Genomic DNA, 17,695 nt, shown 5'->3' on the forward strand with positions numbered 1-17,695 from the left:
CCAGGCACAGGCTGGGGGAAGGCAGACTGTGGCTCCTCCGGCGCTATGAATGCCTGTGGGGTGCAGAGATGCCGTACGGCCGAATGGCTGCAGCGTTGCAAGGGAAGGGCTGGGCACCGAGGTGCTCTGCACCCTCGGCGGCTGTGTGGTGAGGAGGTTGGCAGAGGAGATTTGGCTGCAGCAGTTTTCTCTTCCAGCTCTCCACTGTGCCTGCCTGTGACCCAACTCACGCGCTCTTAGGACATCCCTCCCATTTTGCAGAAATTTGTGATCCCAAATTCCATGTAGATAACAAGAGTAACACCGAGAAATAGCAACGAGGGCAACAGGTTCCTCTGCTTGAGGGGCTTTGTGTTTTTTTGAATGGTCACCCATACATGTGCTGTGCCTGCTGTTCTCAGTACCTGACGTGTTCGGGTTGTCGCTCCGGTGCTGTGGTAGGTCCTGCCTTTGCTGGACCCTGACGTGCGCTTCCCTTGTCCAGCCCTTCAGCTCTTTTCCTCTTGCACGTCTCCCACCTCGGTTAAGTCAAGCTGATTATTAGTCATTATATTTGGGCATTTATGGGAAAAGGGATTCTGTATCCCAGGTTGGGGCATTAACTTGAAATTGGTCAGGCAGCGAAGGACGAAGGGCGTCTGAAACGTGCTGCTGGGTTGGGCTGGGGGAAGAAGGCTGACTTTGTTTGGAAGATTAATTTCAACTTTGTTGAGACGCACAATCCCTTTCTGTTAGATAGTGTAGGCAGAGCCCTAGATGCTTAAAAGCAAATCTTCAACAGCATGCTTACTCGCTTACATCAGCCCATCTCTCGTCTTTTACTCTCATTTGGGAGAACAATAAACAAAGCGTCTCACTGTTACTGCCAGCGTGCTGTTCTCCTTCATGCTCTTGGAGAAGCGTCTGCAGTGGGTTTCACTCCAGAGGTGCAGACCCAGAGAAAACCTGTTGACTGTACAGCTGAGCTTACCTAAGGGCTTATGGATGCCAAAAATGGGCCTGTCCTTGTCACCTGCTCCCACCCCAGTGCTTGCTGAGCCCTCGCCAAATGGCTGCAGCCCATCTGGGTGTCTGCTAACCCAGCGGGCAGAGGGAGCAGTGCCCTGCAGGGATGGGGGGCTGCACCAGGCTTTTTGGGGAGCGAGCAAACATTCCCAGTGCTGCTGGCTCCCAAAGTCACTGTCCCAGTTCGGTGTGTCTCAGCCCAGGTGGTGAGGAGCTGCCCACAGCTGTGTGCTCAGGAGCCTGCGTGTCCCAATCGAAGAGGAATGGTCCTGCTTCCCCTTCCCCGTGCTATCTCCGGGATCCCACCGAGGTGTCCCCAGGGAACTGTGCCAGCCTTGATCCTCACTGAGTTGGTGCTCAGCAGAATAACCCCTGGGAAACTCCCCCTGCAATGGATGGGCATCTGCTGGGGCCAGGGGCGGGACCTCTGCGGTAGGTCTGCAGCTGGTGACAGCCCAGGGGACCAAAGGGCTTCAGAGTAATATTTTTAAGGATGGCGAAAAGAGCTGACCCAAATCCCTTCCATTCACTACGGAAAGTGAAAACTGTGTCAATGAAACAATGACCTGTTTATGTAATTGTGTGGGCACTGCAGGACCCAGACAGTGATTCCACTTCAAATGGCAGAAGATGCCTGAGGAATCGAGGAGCAAGATTTTCTTTGCCTTAAACTACAACAACAATTTAAATTCCTCACAGCTTTCCCAGTTTCATTCCGTGGCTCCCAGAGTTGAGAAGAGCTGCTGCAGGGTACACAAGGGGAGTTATCTCATTCAGGGTGATTTAAAACAAAGAAAAACCAAACCCCAAAGTGTTTTGCTTTTGGATCAATGACAAGATGGAGAGAAAGAAAACGCAACAACATGACTGGAATAACAGGGCCACATTTTCTGCTACTGCCTGAGATTTGGAAGATATCAAACGGACAAGCAAATGCCAGAACCCATAAGGCTGCACATTCATCCAGGGACAAGCTGATTAACTCCACGACCTATGCACAGGTATATGCCATCCGGCAGATCTAAAAGCAAAGACTTCCCTGAACAATTGGTTGAAAATGGGTGGCTGTAAGAATGAATTAATGGCAGATTTCCAGGAAGAAAGCACAGATACAGTAAATCCTATTTCAGTTTATCATGGGCATAACCAGTTTATTTTCTGCCTGCCCTGTGGAAATGACTGAAGGTTAGAAGTGTTCCAGTTGTAGCAGCAAAGTGCTACCAAACTGCTGCTTTTTACGTCTTTGAAATAACACTAGAGGAGGCTTGTTAGATCATCTGGAAAACCACCCAGAGATACGCAGTAAGAAATGTCTGCGAGAAGATGATTTCCCCTATCAAAATGGGGTAATAGAAACTATCAAGTAGAAATGATTTGCTTACTTTTTGTTCCCGTTTGCAGAACAAGTGCTTCAGAGCGTGGTGAAGTGGGCAGTGACCATGCCAGCTCGTGCAAGAACAGGGTCCACTGCTGGCAGCTTTGCCTACAAGTCCTTATTCCATGTAGGCTGCCTGTACTCATTTGTCACCAAAATAGACGACTTCCCTGTTTTTCCAATTTGTTCTGTATCTGGTTTTCTTTCTAGGTAGAGCTAGACTTGAAGGCTCCCGGTAGCCTTAATGTCTTGGCTCTGATTTTAATTTCCTTTAATATTGAATGAGAAGATGAGCTCTCATTTTCCAAGTTGATTATTGGAATCTGCAAGATCATCCTGCAGGATGCCTTTCCCATTTATTTTTTTCTTAGTTTTGGCCTTTCTGCTGGTAACACCCAAATAAAGCGGGAGCTAAACAAGAAGGATATCAGGAAATTGCTTCAAAAGCATGTTTTCAGCTGTGCAGGAGGAAGTGCTTTGCTTTAAAAGGCTAAAAAAAGGCAATGTTTAAAAGGCTGGGTTTCTGACCCATGTTATGTGGCCCATGATGATGCTCCTCTTCTTCCCTGCTGTTCTCACTCAACATATTAATCACATTTTATTATTTTGCCATGGGTGAGGTCTCCATTCATTTGAGAGTCTCCAGGTCGAATTTCTCAGGATGTTCTCCTGCAGGAATACTTGATGTAGCATCATTGATCTTCAGTGCTTTAAGAACGTAGCCCGTCAGCATAGCAACGTCTATGGGGCACTGAGCAGGGGGCAGCAGCGATGCTGTGGTTCACCAGCACCATGCTGGCTTTACATGTGGTCTGATCTGCTCCCCGGGCATGGCGCGGGGTCCTGGGGGGACCACATTCCTCACCGGGGCACCTCTGCTTCGTGGGACATAGCTGGCTGGAGCCTCTCACCGTTGTGTGGTCTCCTGGTATTTTTTAGCCTTTCTGAACCAAAACTTTCTCGGGAAATGAAGCCCAGTGGCGTGTTCCTCCCACATATACACCAGGATCTGAAACAGACAAACTTTCCTAACTGGCTTGTTTCCTAATTAGCTCTTTGGATAATAATTCAATAACATAAACAAGTAATTAAACAACCTAATTCCCTTCCCCTTAAGAAAAAAAACAAAAGCCCAACCCTCAAAAGCCCAAGTCTGAATTCAGCCAGGAGAGAAAGCCTCAAAATAAAACCACCCAATATGGGAACTGAAGCCTGTGAGGGTGATGGGGACCAGCATCCCAGCTCACTCCAGCATCCCAGCTCACCCCGGCAGCTCCACTCGCCCCAGCAGCCCCACGGCAGAGAGCCAGGGCAGCCGGGGATGCTGGGGGCTGCGTCTCAGAGCAGGATGGCCAGGCAAGGTTAAGGAAATTTGCTGAGCACATCCCAGCCCAGTAAGTCACCATTTTCCCTTTGACTTCAGTAAGTATCAGTCTGGGAAAGCCTGTCACTGCCAGCAAAAGGGTTTTTCCCAGCGGCTGTGCTAACCCCAATCAGGGAAATCAAATGCTCCACCATATGTCCAAACCAGTCACCTGCTGGAGCATATATCAGAATTTTCTTTGTTCAAGTGTGGAAAATAGGTGCAGTGCGCCACTATGTTATATTAAAGGTGTAATTTAGTTGTCTGTGATATAGACCAATAAACACTGTGAGTGCTTTATACCTTCCCCTTCTGCTCCCCTACCTGAGAGGCGCCTGTAGAGAACAGTGGGTGGCTGGAAAGGATGTCTAGTTTGGGAAATACCTGCCAGAGATGGAAAGAACTGAGACCTCAGATTTGAAAAAGAATGGGAGAAGCAGATGATACCTCCTCCCCCACCCCCGCCCCGACTTTTTTTTTAAGAGCGAGAAACCCCAAACACCAGAAAGGCAATCAAGGCACCCAGCTGCTCGAAATAAGAAGGATTAAGGCAGGGAGGATCCCCTCCCTGTCAAGCAAGGGACCTATCAATCAACTGTGCTTAGAAAAAGGATTTGGATGCATTAGATTGTTTGAGGTTCTTGTGCTTAGTTGATTTTTTTTTTAAAAAAAAACCCAAAGTTTCATTAGGTGAAACTGATGTGTTTTATGAAGAAAAAGAATCAACCCAAACCAGGCTGCTGAATCATTGTATTTTGTGAAATAGGTTTTGGGGTTTTTTTTCAACAGTGGGAGGAAAGAAGAAAGAAAAACAACTGTGAAAGACCTTGCAGAAGATTTAAGCGTTTATAAGTGGGATGATAACAATAAATCGCAGGGTTGCTGGCCCTGTTACAGATGATGCATGTGAAATGATCCAAGAGTTTGTGCTGTATTTTTCTATTTGCAGGGAAGCAATAAGCCGTCTGTGTGAAGCTGTATCGGGTACAAATGGAGCTATAAAGAAGCGAAAGGTAAATACTGTTTTAGCTGAACGATTAATTTTCTTTATCTGCTTTTGGTAAGCTGGATACGTGGTTCCCTTCAGTCCATGCTGGAGTTAGTGCACATTAATCCACCTGAACTCGGTATAACACGACGGAGTGCTTGTAGCAGGGTGTTTAGCCTGCTGGGCTCGGGGCCGAGGCTGTGCTGTACCTTATTTTCTTCCGGACTAATTCTTTGCCCAGAGTTCCTGCTCCTACCAGCCTTCGCAGTGCTCAGTGCTTTACAAGTTTTAGCTTGTGGCTGGTAAAATGTAGGAGGCCTACATTGATAGCAAAAGGGAGCTCGTTCACTGTGAGGGTTACCCTGATTGTTATCTATATAAAAAAACAATTAAACGCAACTAAAATGGTGGTGTTTAAAGCGTCGATCATTTATTTAATAACTGGGATGCGGTGAGGGGCAACGTCAATGGCTGCTGTTGGGTCGTGTCCAGCCGAAGTTACTGATTTCCTTCTGTAACTGTGGGGCTCAGGAGGAATGAACATGCTCCTGAAAAATGAATACATGAGAGAATTTCTTGATTTACTCAGAAACGCTTCATCCCTAGGAAATGAAGCAGAGTTCAGCAGAAAATTACACGTTCTGAATTACTGAGCCAGCTATAACATTTAGCTCACTGGGATTTTGCTTTAAAACTTTTTTTCCCATTATTGACACAAAACCCATGCCTACAAGTATTATATGCAAAGCTGATATTTGTTAGAAGTTCTATTTGCATTTGATCAAGCCATTATCCTTGCTGCATTGAAATTCTCAATAAGATATCGTAAAATCTACTTGACTTTGATACATTTCTGCCCCTGACAGACTCGGCTGACAGCCTCTTGCTTTTGTTTCTTTATTCAAAGCCTCCAGTGAAGTTTCTGTCTTCTGTACTTGGCAAAAGTAACCTTCAGTTTTCTGGCGTGAATATAAAGCTGACCATTTCAACGAGCAGCCTGACTTTGATTAATGTTGACACGCAGCAGGTAGGATACATATAAATCAGTGTCCTTTTCTCCACGCTACTGTGTTCTCCTCATTTCGTGGCTTCTGAAGGAAGGGCTGGGCGCTTCAAAGGGAAAGCAGCACCTTTTAGTCTTCTTGTGCATGCCTTGGTGAAGCTGAATTATATGACGCCTCCGAATTTAAAAATGAGAGCACTTTGGAGGAACTGGGACATGCAGCACATGCCCTTTTTGTTTATGATGCTGTCCTCCATGGGGAGGGATTCTTAAGCACTTGGCAAACTGTTTCTCTGTGTCTCTGCCTGTACAGTGCCTGATAAACAAGACACTAGTCCTGACTGGAGTTTCTGACAAGTCCTAGGGAAAAAAAATAATTGATACAAATAATGAGTCAGAGCTTGGCTCTGGTGTCATTCAAAGCTATTTTACAGCTGGGTAATGTATGTGCATAATCAGTTATACTATGCAAAGTCTCTGGGCTCCATCGAGGTGTGTTCCCGAGCTCCTGGATCTGCCCTGGCAGTGGGGTGCGCTCCCTTCTTGGCAGATGTGATGAGGAGCTTCATGCTGCCCACCTAATTCCTCCATCAGCTGTTGGCTTCAGCTCCTGGCACGATCTCGCTGGGGGCTGGCAGTGGGTTTTGCTCCGAGCTGGAGCAGGAGAACACCAGGGAGGTAGTTTTGGCTGACTGGCTCTGAGGAGCTGACGTCGTGCTGAGTGTCAGGCAGCTCTTGGGGCTTCCAGGGCACAGAGGTCTCCTGTCCCTTGGGCCCCCATGCTAGGAAGGATCTATGGCACCAGTTTTCCCTTCCTTTCAGGAACAGCAGCAAAGGGCTTCCCTACACCAGGTGAAGCTCTCGGGGCTGGCTTTTAACCTGTTCCTGTTTGTAACAGGACTAAAAGCCAGCCGGGCAGATCTCTGTCTGAATGCACTGATGTGCCTTGTCACCGCACACGCGAGCGTGCAGGGGGCTGTCTTGAAATTATTCCTGGGTCTTTCATTACTAGACCTTTGCTAATGGGAAATGCCATTCATTCTGTTCTTGCTCTGCCACCACGTTTCATCGTGTTCCCACCTGCATTATGTATTGCACTTGATTTTATAATAAAGAACAGTTTGTCTCCAGAGATGAGGTAGCGTTTGAAACCGTGAAAAGTTGATGGTTGACTTGGCTGGTGGAATCTCTACCAGGTAACAGTTTGGTGCTGGTGCTGAGAGAGAGTATGGTCAGAGTATCAGTGGGGCCTGTTCATAAAAATGCTACCAATGTATACGCTATGCATTTAAATAAATTAAGACGAATTAATTTCTCAAGACTTCGTAAATTCCTCCAGTGTATCCCGTTATTCCCCTTTCAAAGTCTCGTTTAGCTTCATACTCACCAGGTTAGAAGTTGGTGGTTGAATTCATTCTGGAAACTCTTTAAGGAAGATTACTCAGGGATCTAGACGTTACTAAACAGGAATGGGTAGTCTCAAAAATATCCTACTTTTATCTGCTTCCTTCACAAATGATTTGTGCATGTATTAATGGATTGGGTTGTCATGAGCTTAATTGCTTGCTCTATGAAGATATATGCTCTGCTGTTTTCTAAATGTGTGGCACGTGAGCATGTTTAACTAGTTTGTCATGCTTTTCAGATTATTGCCAACCATCACATGCAGTCCATCTCATTTGCTTCTGGAGGTGACCCAGTAAGTATTGATTTACAAGATATATTTCCGCAGGTATAATGAAATTATTATGAGAATAGAAGTACCTGCAAATATTTTGCTTCATCCCTTCCTATCCACAAGCACTAACAGAGTACGCTGCGCTTCTGGATCACGACCAGCAATACAAGAAAACCGAGGGACTGAGACTGGAAAGGAGATGTGGAATAGAGACTCAGTGGATCTTTGATAGATATGTATAGTTAACTTCCCTGTTGCCTGTCAGTGAGCCTCAGTTCATACAAAAGCCCTCAGGCTTGGGGATCTAAAAATAAGATACAAACACGAAGATAGGAATTGCATCAGTGCTGAGGTCCCTGTAATCCAATATCTGTCACAAAAGTGTTCAGCACTGGCACATCTAAATTTTGAGTCAAACGAACAGCTCCTATGAGACAGGTGTGGGATGACCACCTTCTTCCTGCATATATGGGTTTTTCTCCTAGTATCGTAGTCATGAAGTCATTGATATTTTCAAGCAAGAGGTTTTCTATCCTCTTCCAAACTCTTTATTGCAATGATTGTAAGCAGGGAATTTGTCATCCATAAACATGCCCAATTCCCTCTCTAAATCTAAGCAAGCCCAGCCCTGCCGGTATTCTGAATTTCACCTTCCACATGGTATGAAAACAGTATTTTTTTTTATCAGTTTTGAATTTTTTGCCCTTCAATTTTGTTAAATGTCTCCCTGTTCTTGTGCCCAGAGACAGGCCCTGGGTCATGCTCTTGATAACACTGGGGTGGAAGCCAGATCCAGCTTGGACAGGAAAATGACAGATCTGCCTCTTTGGATTTAGGAGCAGGCAAGGAAAAATAGCTGGGAACCGGCCCTACGTGGCTGACGGATCTTCTCTGGCGGGCCACGTGGGGGATGTCGGGAGCCCAGCTGCTCTGCTCTGCTCCAGAGATGCTGCCCAAGCTGCCTGAGAGCCGGAGCTTTCTGGAGCTGGGCTGGGAAGTGGGGAGGGAGCCCGTGTGCAGGCTCTGTGCTGTCAGTCCTTCTGCCGAAGTACTACATCCTTAAAGATCCCATTTAATGACGAAGGCATTTTGAGAGTCCAAGAAGTTCAAATTCCATCTCGAGATGCCTGTGTTATCCTAATACACCGCACTGTACAATACTGTCCTTGGGCTTTGCAGACCCTTCCTGATGAGGATTTCCAGGTCGCTCCAAGCGCTGGTGCACTGAGCATCACAATGCTTCGTATCCAAATTCCAGTTTTCTTGATAGTTAAATAATTTATATATGTCCTTAAGCTGACCTGCTTCTGAAGTATGTACCATGTGCTAGATGCTGGCTGTCTAGTTTGTCTTTATGTAGCGTTTCCAGTTTGGAAAATTCAGGGATATGTTTTCAGCGGGTCAGATGAGCAGCTCTCCAGGGCTTGTTTACCTTTTCTAGGCTTTTTAATATTATTCTCCTGCATTGGTCTGGTCTTGTACAGTGATCCCATCAGATCTCACAGGCTACGCAGGGCTGGGTTTGGTCAGTGCTTAATGGCAGGACCCCCGAGAGACGCGCTTGCACACAGATGTGCTGCAGGAAATGGGCTTGGTGGCGCAGCTGGTGACACTCTTCTTACTGGGAGAATACGTATAATGGAGGTCTTGCCCACTGGTGGCAATTATAAATCTAGTGGCACTTCACATAAGGGGCAATTTTGGCAGCTTATTCAGGTAATTTTTCCAAAATCCTCATTACATTTGAAACGGACAATAATTTCCGCAGGGCATGTCTCTCCACCTGCCCCCCATGTTCAGGGTCTAAGCACAGTTCAGTGTTAAGTAGCAGCAATATTCTGCTCGAGAATAAAGCCTATTCTGGCTTTATTTTAAAGCAAAGTCATCCATGCATGTACATAAACATTACAAAGGTATAAAAATAGCAGGTACTGCTCCACTTTCTGTAGTTTGTAGTTGCTCTCTACATCTAGATTATTTTAAAAGTGTATCCTAAAATATTTATGAACTTTAAGAAAAAACTGAAAGGAAAAGGAAGGAAATTGACTTCACTAAATGCATAAGAAATATTTAGCTTGCTTTCTTTTATGGTATTAACTTTGGAGATTTTTAAAAAATTATCTAGGACAAGTTCTGCTGGCCCTAAGACCTGCCTTTTGTGTCGGTCATTGTGAATTATTAAATGATGGTTCTTGTGCATATTGCAAATGGGGGCTTTGTTTCCTGCCAGCTGATTGCATCTTCCCTCAAGAGAGCCATGCCTTTAAGCTGCGAATTGCATTTTCCCCATCCCGCCTTAAAGATCCAAAATAACAAAATGCATCTTTAATAATTAAAAGAATGTTATTCATTACCTCACCATTTTTACTATAACACTGAATTACCAAGTGACTCTTTGCTTTTGCAGTATGATTAGAAATGCTAATTTTTCTATTCCAGTTCCCTTTTCAGTTTGACTAGAAAAAGTGAGGATTATTTCAATGTTGGCTGGAATGAGAATCTGAAACAGACAGCTGATTATACTGAGGTTGTCTGATCTTAGCAGCAGCCTTGAGATCCTGAGTAATTTAACCTGATCGTAGCCAGGCTGAAATCAGGCAGCAGCAACTGAGATCGGATACAGATTGTATTGTGCAATATTTTAAAGATCAACTTTTCTCTAAGATGCCTTCAAAACCCGATCTTTGTGCTACAAATGGAGAATATTTTAACTTGCCCCTTGCCTTATATTAGCACTACTTTATCTTCCACTGCTATTGATAAGGATGCCCCAGCTGACAGCGGTGAGTGGCAGCCACCACGCAGCCCTAAAGCGTTACTCAGGGAAGGCTTCGAGCTCCGTGGGAGCAGCGGAAGGGAGCGGCATTGCCTGCTGATGAGGCACCAGTTGTGTATCTACTCCTGCTGCAGGGTTTGGAATTGAAAACACTGTTTATTGAAGATCCAAAGAACGCTAAATGATCTAGTGTATTTATTGCAAGAAGAAGACTTCGGGACAAATACTGTGTCGCTAGCCACCAGTGTGTCACTGATCTTTCCCTTAGCCCACTTTCCCTAGCACCTCCAGCTGTTTCTCTGAAAGGAGCACGCTTGTTAAAGCTAAAAATAGGTCTCTATACTCATTTGCTTTGCTGTGGTGGTAGGGTTGTTCATACTGATACTTTTAAAGACATTTGTTGTCTTCTCTCCTATAGGATACAACAGACTACGTTGCATATGTAGCAAAAGATCCTGTTAATCAGAGAGGTATGGAAACAATTTTCAGATTGTTACACATGTTTATATGATTGCTTTATCTGTACCAAGGAATTGTTTGAGTTTTAAAATAAGAAAGCTACCGAACAGCTCAATATTCTGTATGATTTTTGACTTCCCTGTACGGACATGGGTGATGGTACGCAGGCTGTGGCTTTAAATAGCATGTTCTTTGTGCAGCGAAGTGAGAACCTGCAGGTCAGACTAAATCTGTACGTGGAGCTGCAGGGGCAGGAGCTTTCCCAAACCGGCTTGCCTGGGGAGGAAGGGCAGAGCCTGGCAAGGTGGGCACCTGCCCTGCTCCAGGACAACTTCCAGATGATGGAAGGTCAGCGAACATGCCTCCTCATCTAACCCAGCCTTCTGGGTACGTTGCTGGAAGGCAGGGTGGCCTATATACTCAAGTGCAGGAGACCTTCTCCCCTCTGGAGGCTAACCCAGGGAGTAAACGCCCTTTCCATCACGTTCATTATTTGCCTGCAGTACAAGACAGACTGGCCTTTGGCTGCTTCTTTCCTGCCAGACAATTCTCAGAGCAACACTGCCGATGGCTATGAAGTTGGTAGCTCACAGGAGAGCTCACTCGAATGGATGGCTCAGAAGATCAGGATGTTTCCTGGAGAAGCTGGGCTGGAGCCTTACAGTCTGGCCTGCCACCTCTCTGTAGCTCCATCACTGCTATTTTGACTAATTTAGGGCACCCTGTGAGTTCACCAGTAAGTCCCGGTATTGATGTTGGGATGTGCAGCACTGCTGTGCGCTGGCAGCCCGCAGGCAGGGCTGGCAGCTGGCCCAGCACCGTCGCCGAGTGCTGTCTCCTGATGGCTCTGCAGAGGGGAGAGCTGGTCCTGGGCACAGGGCACTTGCCACCGGCATGAGTTTCCTGAGGTTGTGTGTGACAGCAAGGATTGGTGGCAGGAGCATGGTCTTGCCCCAGGGGAGCCCTGTCGCAGGCTGCCAGAGCCACACGGACTTGTGTTTTCATGCTGTTTCACATGAAAATGGCACGCTGGCAGGGCTGGTTCTGGCAGGGAAAGAAAAGGAGATACAGGAGCACCCTATGCAGGAAGCATAAATACAGACTTTCTTTTATTGAGGAATAAGTTGATACTATGATTAAAAAATACCTAGAGCAATTTCCTTAACACGTCAAAAATCTCAGGCTGTGTAATGTCCTAAAGCTATCTAGATGCGTAATTTCATCCCCAGTTTTTCTGCTGTAAGCAACATAGCTTGTGTCTCTTATTTTCTGGTATAAAGTGCATTTACTTAATTAAAGTAAGGTGTCTCTTTGCAGCATGCCACATACTGGAATGTCCCAATGGGATGGCGCAAGAGGTGATAAACACCATAGGGCAAGCTTTCGAGCTCCGGTTCAAACAGTACTTGAAGAACCCATCTAGCCTGGTTACAGCTAATGAAAGGTCAGCACGTTCTCAGTCCCTTAACTGGCGGTTTCCCTCTCTTTAGTACTTTTCAGGAAAACAGCATACTCCAAAGAGTGAGCCATAAATAAGATGCTTTGGGTATGCTCTTTGGACGTATGCTAATTATAATATATGCTGTACGTACAGAGTATAATAGACTGAAATTAGCTTATTCCAGTAAACTCTATTGATTTCTGTGACATTTGTAAAAGTGCATAACGCCAAATTTAGCTGTATTGTTCCTTAGCTAAAACAGCCTTATCTTAAGTCATGCAAGTAAGTTGAACAAATATTCAAATTATTCTGCCCAGGTAAGTTCAGGTCTATAAATACTGTGTACACACACACACTCTGAGCTCAGCCCTGACCCACGCCAAGTTTAAGCTTGCCGCAGCTGTGGAAAGTGTGTGGTGGGGAAAAAAGCCGTTGTACTTCACCTTTCTGCTGTTCTGCTCATGTCCTGGCAGCGGCCTCAGATTCCACCTGGTGCAATTTACATCAGCCTCATGTATTGAAATAAACACAGCCACCCCTTGGCATTTTAAAGTATGAAGCCCCGTCCTCTGCACATCGCCCAAAATACAGGGCCTAGATTCATTTCTGGACCGCAATTCCCCATTTCAGTTACCCTTTTTGCATTGCACTGGGGACACAATTCTTGCTCTAATTTATGGCTCTCCTCACAGGTTAGCCATGCCTATTTTTCTCAGTCTTTTCCTTATTGTAACGCCAAATTTGATTGCTTGCTACCTCCCATGAGCAGGTAAAGCCGTAATGCTGCTTAACTGCGTCCTGAGCCGTGGGAGTCGCTGTGCAGGCGGTGTCACTGGTACGGTGCTTCATGCAATGCCACAGAACTGGTTTTATGACACAGCAGCAGCCCCAGCTCCAGTTTATATTTATTTCATTGTATATAGTGGTTCTTGCCACTCCACTGCTAATACTGGTCTGTTTTCCCTGGGGACAATAACCAGCGGAAGAGCCTTTCCTATGAAACTCTGCTAGGTTATGCCACAAGTAAATCAAAGCAGGGAGAAATGGAAGGGGCTAATTAGATTCCCTCCCTCAGCCTAACCCGCAGCCAGCCTCGGAGGATGGTCCTCGGGCAGAGAAGTCGGATATTGCTGTGTGAATGAGTCACTCGCTTCCAAACTATTATGAATCGCATAATCAAATACTTGCACTGCATATCACATAATCAACTACTTGAACTTTATCTTTTTCCTGCTCGAGGCCTTTTATCCAATTATATTCTTGTTAAACAGAGAAGTAAGATTTGAGATGAGCTTTTTATTTCGGGACCGGAGACAGTACAGGAAGCACCTAGTTGTTTTGCAGTGTATCGGCTGTACATTTAAACTATCATCATTCTGGATTAGCTCAAGAAAAACATTGGGCACTCTCCTTCATGTTAGTCGGTGTTTTCTTCAAGCTGAAACAGTACAGTTATATTGATTGTGGTTATTAAAATCAGGGTACATTCCACTCAGGAAAACTACTTTTTTTTTTTTGGTAGCGATGTTTGATTTTTCTGAAACAGTTGCAGGCTTGTCTAACTAAATGCCACGAGGTTTTAATTTTCTCTTGTAAGTGGCACCCCCTCTTCCTCCCCATCAATCTCTAGATTTATACAGTTGAGACAACAAGCCAGGGGAATTAGTTTTATGGTCTACATTTTGGCCACCTTAATGAACGATGGATGCATTGGCACTCTTCTCTTCAAGTTTCAGTAGGTGGCTCTTGTATTTTCAAGTCAAAGAAAAGGGATCTGGGCTTCCCGGAAAATGACTGTACCTCCCTGCACCCCAAACTGTGATGACTCTGTTCTTAATTCAGGAAGAAGTAACTGGAAAAATAAACAGCTCTGAAAGTTCAGGTCCAAAGCCCGTTACAGCCTCCATATGGCTAATCTGTGTATTGTACGATGCGCAAACACTGGGGACGTTTGCCTACACTAGAAAGCAGCTGATGACATCAGTCACTTTTTTTTTTCCTCCCCATATTTTTTCAGCGAGGCAGCAAATGCTAATGGATCAGCTGGGAATTCACAGGAGAGGGAGGATCATGAATATTACAATGAAATTCCAGGGAAAGAGCCTCCCACCGGCGGAGTGTTAGACATGCGAATGAAAGTGCAAACAGACCAAAGGGCTAACTGTCTTATGCACTGCAAAAAGCAGCACTGCGTGGTAAGTACATCATCTTCTGGGATAACTATTCGCTGCCTATTATGGGAATGAATAATAAAGTGTTACTGTGGTGTAAAGCATGGCATTAACATTAGAACCAGGTCCTGATTATCCTGGGAAAGGATTTTTTAGGCTAGATTTAATGATGCTTAGTACATAATTGAATCCCAAAGCACTTTCTGAATATTAACTCGTTTGTCCTTAAAGTACTTTTAGGAGACCAAGTAATATTCCCTTGTTCACTCGTTAGCTGTGAGGAGAAACACAGATTTAAATGGCTTGTTTGAGGGAACATCTGCAAAATCTGGGACCCCTTGGCTCCTGATTCTGCACTTTGATAAATATTTCATCCTGTCCGTTTTGCTCCACAACCTATACGTACAACGATAACTGATTGCGATGTACATACAACATTAATTACCCTTGGAGTGTTTCAAGAGGCTCCGTTAAATCGGCCACAGCAGCAAAAGATGCATTCATCTGTGGCTCTTGTCTGGGACAGTGGGGAATAAAACCCCATCAGTCAGGGAGTAAAACCAGCTGAGTTCAGACTCAGCACAGACTTCAAAGCCAGCTGTGCGAATTCTTGGAAACACCGGCACTTCCCCACTCAGGGAAGCCGGCACCACGGCTTTGCTCGGAGGGAGTGCAGGCAGACGCGCCCGCTGGAATCCAGTTGGTGCTGTCTAAAATGTTGCTGCTCCCAAGTGTTATTTGTGTCTGGTGGCAACTGGTCCCGGGTTCCTGTGTGCTCCTGTGCTACTGCTCCATCCATTTTTCCCTTTGTTAACCTCAACAATACTCCGCATCTCGGCTGTGGGCCTGGTGGTCTCCACCTCCCCAACGGTTCTCTAAAAAGGTGTTTGACTAGATCCTGAGCGTGCACTCGAAGCTCTCCAGAGTTGCTGCAGGGAAGTTCCTCTGCAACATGTAAACGCAAATGCCTTTTTTCCATGGGGCATTACTTTTTGTTTTTCTCTTCAGTTCTGATGACCTTCTAGTGCTGCTTAGACAACTTGGTGACCATTTCACTTTCAAACCATGATGGCTGTAGTTCTTTCTCCTTGTTTTTTATTGCAAGGAACATTTATAAGAAAATCTGAACTTTATTACCTAGGAGTTATACTGTATATACTAAACCTTAGATAGATAACTGGGCAGTTAACAGTCTCTGTGAGGTTGGAGACATGACGACCTGTAGAAAGAAGAGTATCAGCATGTAATATTTTTTGAGGAGACAGGAATTTTTTGATGAAGAAGATACGTTTAGTTACCTGTATCCCAATAAACCGGCGCATGTATGTTTTAAAGTTGTCTGAGGCTTCTAAGGGACTACTTTATATGACTGTTTTTACAATTTTTCTACAGACAGGCAGCCCGACATTCATCAATATATATGAAAATTGCCCAGAAGAAAACAAAACTATGGGTATGTACTCTGTTTTCCTTCTCACGCACATGCAGAATTAACCAAGGCAGACTGTCTGGAAGAGCTGCCCCTTGGCTTTCGATACAGTGGTGAAAAGTGTTCTACTTAGTGGGTCATTGCTAGTTCCCTAGACAAAGGGCGGACAAAAAAGCCTTACAGCTTTTCTAAAGGCCACTAATCTATCCTCGCGTCTCCTGGCAGACTTACTCGCTTTACTTGTCATGATACTGTACAGTAGCTCTTTGTTTTTTTTATTCTCTTTCATACTCTTTGTTGTTTTATTCCCTTTCATACCCTTTGAAAAAGGAAGATATTTTGTTCCTTATCAGTCTCTGAAAATATCCCTTCTCCCTCCAAATGCTCAATGAGACCCAAACCATCAGCATTGGATGGTTGTTCCAACAGAGCCTGGTTCCAGCATCACTGGCTGCTCAGTGTGACTGTGCCCTTCCCCTGCCTTGGTTGTCTTTGTGCCCGAGATCAATTTGCCTTTAGCAAAACCTGCTCTCTGGGATCCCAGGAGATCACCAGCCTCCATCCCTTTCTGGACTTCCCTTGCCACAGCTGATGCCCTGAGCACATTTCCTCAGCTTATCCCTTTCACTGCCCAGTGAGGTCCTTTTGGAATTCCCACCTGCACCGCTCTAAAGCGATCCATCACCCTGTCTGCAGGGGGATAATTCAGTTTCTTGTGTCATTTCTGATTTAAGGAAAGGAGAATCAAATGGTTTCTACAAAGAGAGGGTGAACAAATAAAAGAATGAATGAATAGATCTATGAATAAAACGTTTGCTAAAGAGCAAAAATATGTGTGCTATTTGGCTAGCTGAAGTGCTATTATTTTCATACCCTGCAGGGGATCTTCTGTTAGCCTGTTCTAGGCTTGGATCCTAACCTGACAGATGTGGCTTTGGCTCTCCAGGCAGAGCCATAAAGTGCCAACCTCCTCCATCTTCCCTGCTCCACCAGAATAACGAGCGAGAGAGAATTGTTCAGCTTCCCACAAGTTTTTTTTGTGGTGCAGAGGGGAAGGAAAGGGTTTTGCAACAAACAACGTGTATATGGCTTGTGTCTCTGTAGAGTCAAATGTATTAATTTCTTTTCAATCAGTGGGGGGTTTACTGCTGACATTGATTGAAGCAGAACTGAAACAGTGCAGAACATTCTTGAAAACTTCATTCTAACTCATTTTGCCCCTTCTAGCCATAAGGAAAAAAGAGTTCATCTGCCAATTTTTCTTTTTCTTCTGAATGACTTTAGTGGGATATGTAAGAACAACAATGTTCCTATTTCAGCTTTTACAGTTATTTTAACATGAGTTTAAAAACAAAAAAAAAAGAAAGAAGGAAATCTGTGCATACTATATGCTAATTTCAGGTAACTGTGGTGAAAGATCACAGAAGACAAAAAAAGAGGCCACATTATTGAAGCCTGCCTACAAAACAGATCTTTTTGATGATCCGTGTTACATCAACACACAGACCCTGCAGTCCGCAGTCTGTACAGCCCGCGGCACAGCACCAACACAGACCCATGGGAGCCCACTGCGTCAGGCCAGTAGGTTCCCATTGCAATACCGTGTCTTTCTAAGCTTCGAAAAGAGGGGGTCTTGGCAGCTGTGTGCATGGAGAGAGATTTTGTTTCCCCGTAAGAAATATGGGGAAAAAATATAGAAATATAGAAAAGATGGGGGGGAAGAAATCCTTCCTGGTTGGTATTTTTGCTTGTTAAATTCAAGATAAAGGCAATTAAAGATTAAAAGTAGTGATGGTAAGCAAGCAAAATAACCTTTCATCTTCTGTAGTTGATTGGTGACAATAAATAGTGTCACCTTTTCCATGGCTAATAATAAGTTTTTAACTTGGGACTGCACCATACCTCAAGAAGAGGGTTCTCCTGTATGTTCAAGATCGTAGCTGCTCTGAGGTGGAAGCAGCCTCAGATGCCTTTGCTTCACAGGCAGTAGCATGCAAGGTCAAAATG

General features: G+C 45.0%; 1 protein-coding gene across 2 annotated transcripts in view; it reads left to right on the top strand.

Moving 5' to 3' along the window:
* SHC4 (SHC adaptor protein 4) overlaps positions 1-17,695 on the top strand; it is a 34,901-nt gene that overhangs the window by 12,676 nt on the left and 4,530 nt on the right. Inside the window, exons 3-10 of one of the 2 annotated variants that reach the window (XM_074601248.1) lie at positions 4,693-4,756; positions 5,639-5,758; positions 7,380-7,433; positions 10,607-10,658; positions 11,965-12,091; positions 14,106-14,283; positions 15,652-15,712; positions 17,090-17,269. In XM_074601248.1, coding sequence (XP_074457349.1) covers positions 4,693-4,756; positions 5,639-5,758; positions 7,380-7,433; positions 10,607-10,658; positions 11,965-12,091; positions 14,106-14,283; positions 15,652-15,712; positions 17,090-17,269 — 836 coding nt within the window. The remainder of the gene's footprint in view (positions 1-4,692; positions 4,757-5,638; positions 5,759-7,379; positions 7,434-10,606; positions 10,659-11,964; positions 12,092-14,105; positions 14,284-15,651; positions 15,713-17,089; positions 17,270-17,695) is intronic. The other variant, XM_074601249.1, reaches the window with a different exon arrangement.

Source organism: Larus michahellis, chromosome 9 (genome assembly GCF_964199755.1).
Source record: "Larus michahellis chromosome 9, bLarMic1.1, whole genome shotgun sequence".
In the NCBI taxonomy this organism is placed as follows: Eukaryota; Metazoa; Chordata; class Aves; order Charadriiformes; family Laridae; genus Larus; species Larus michahellis.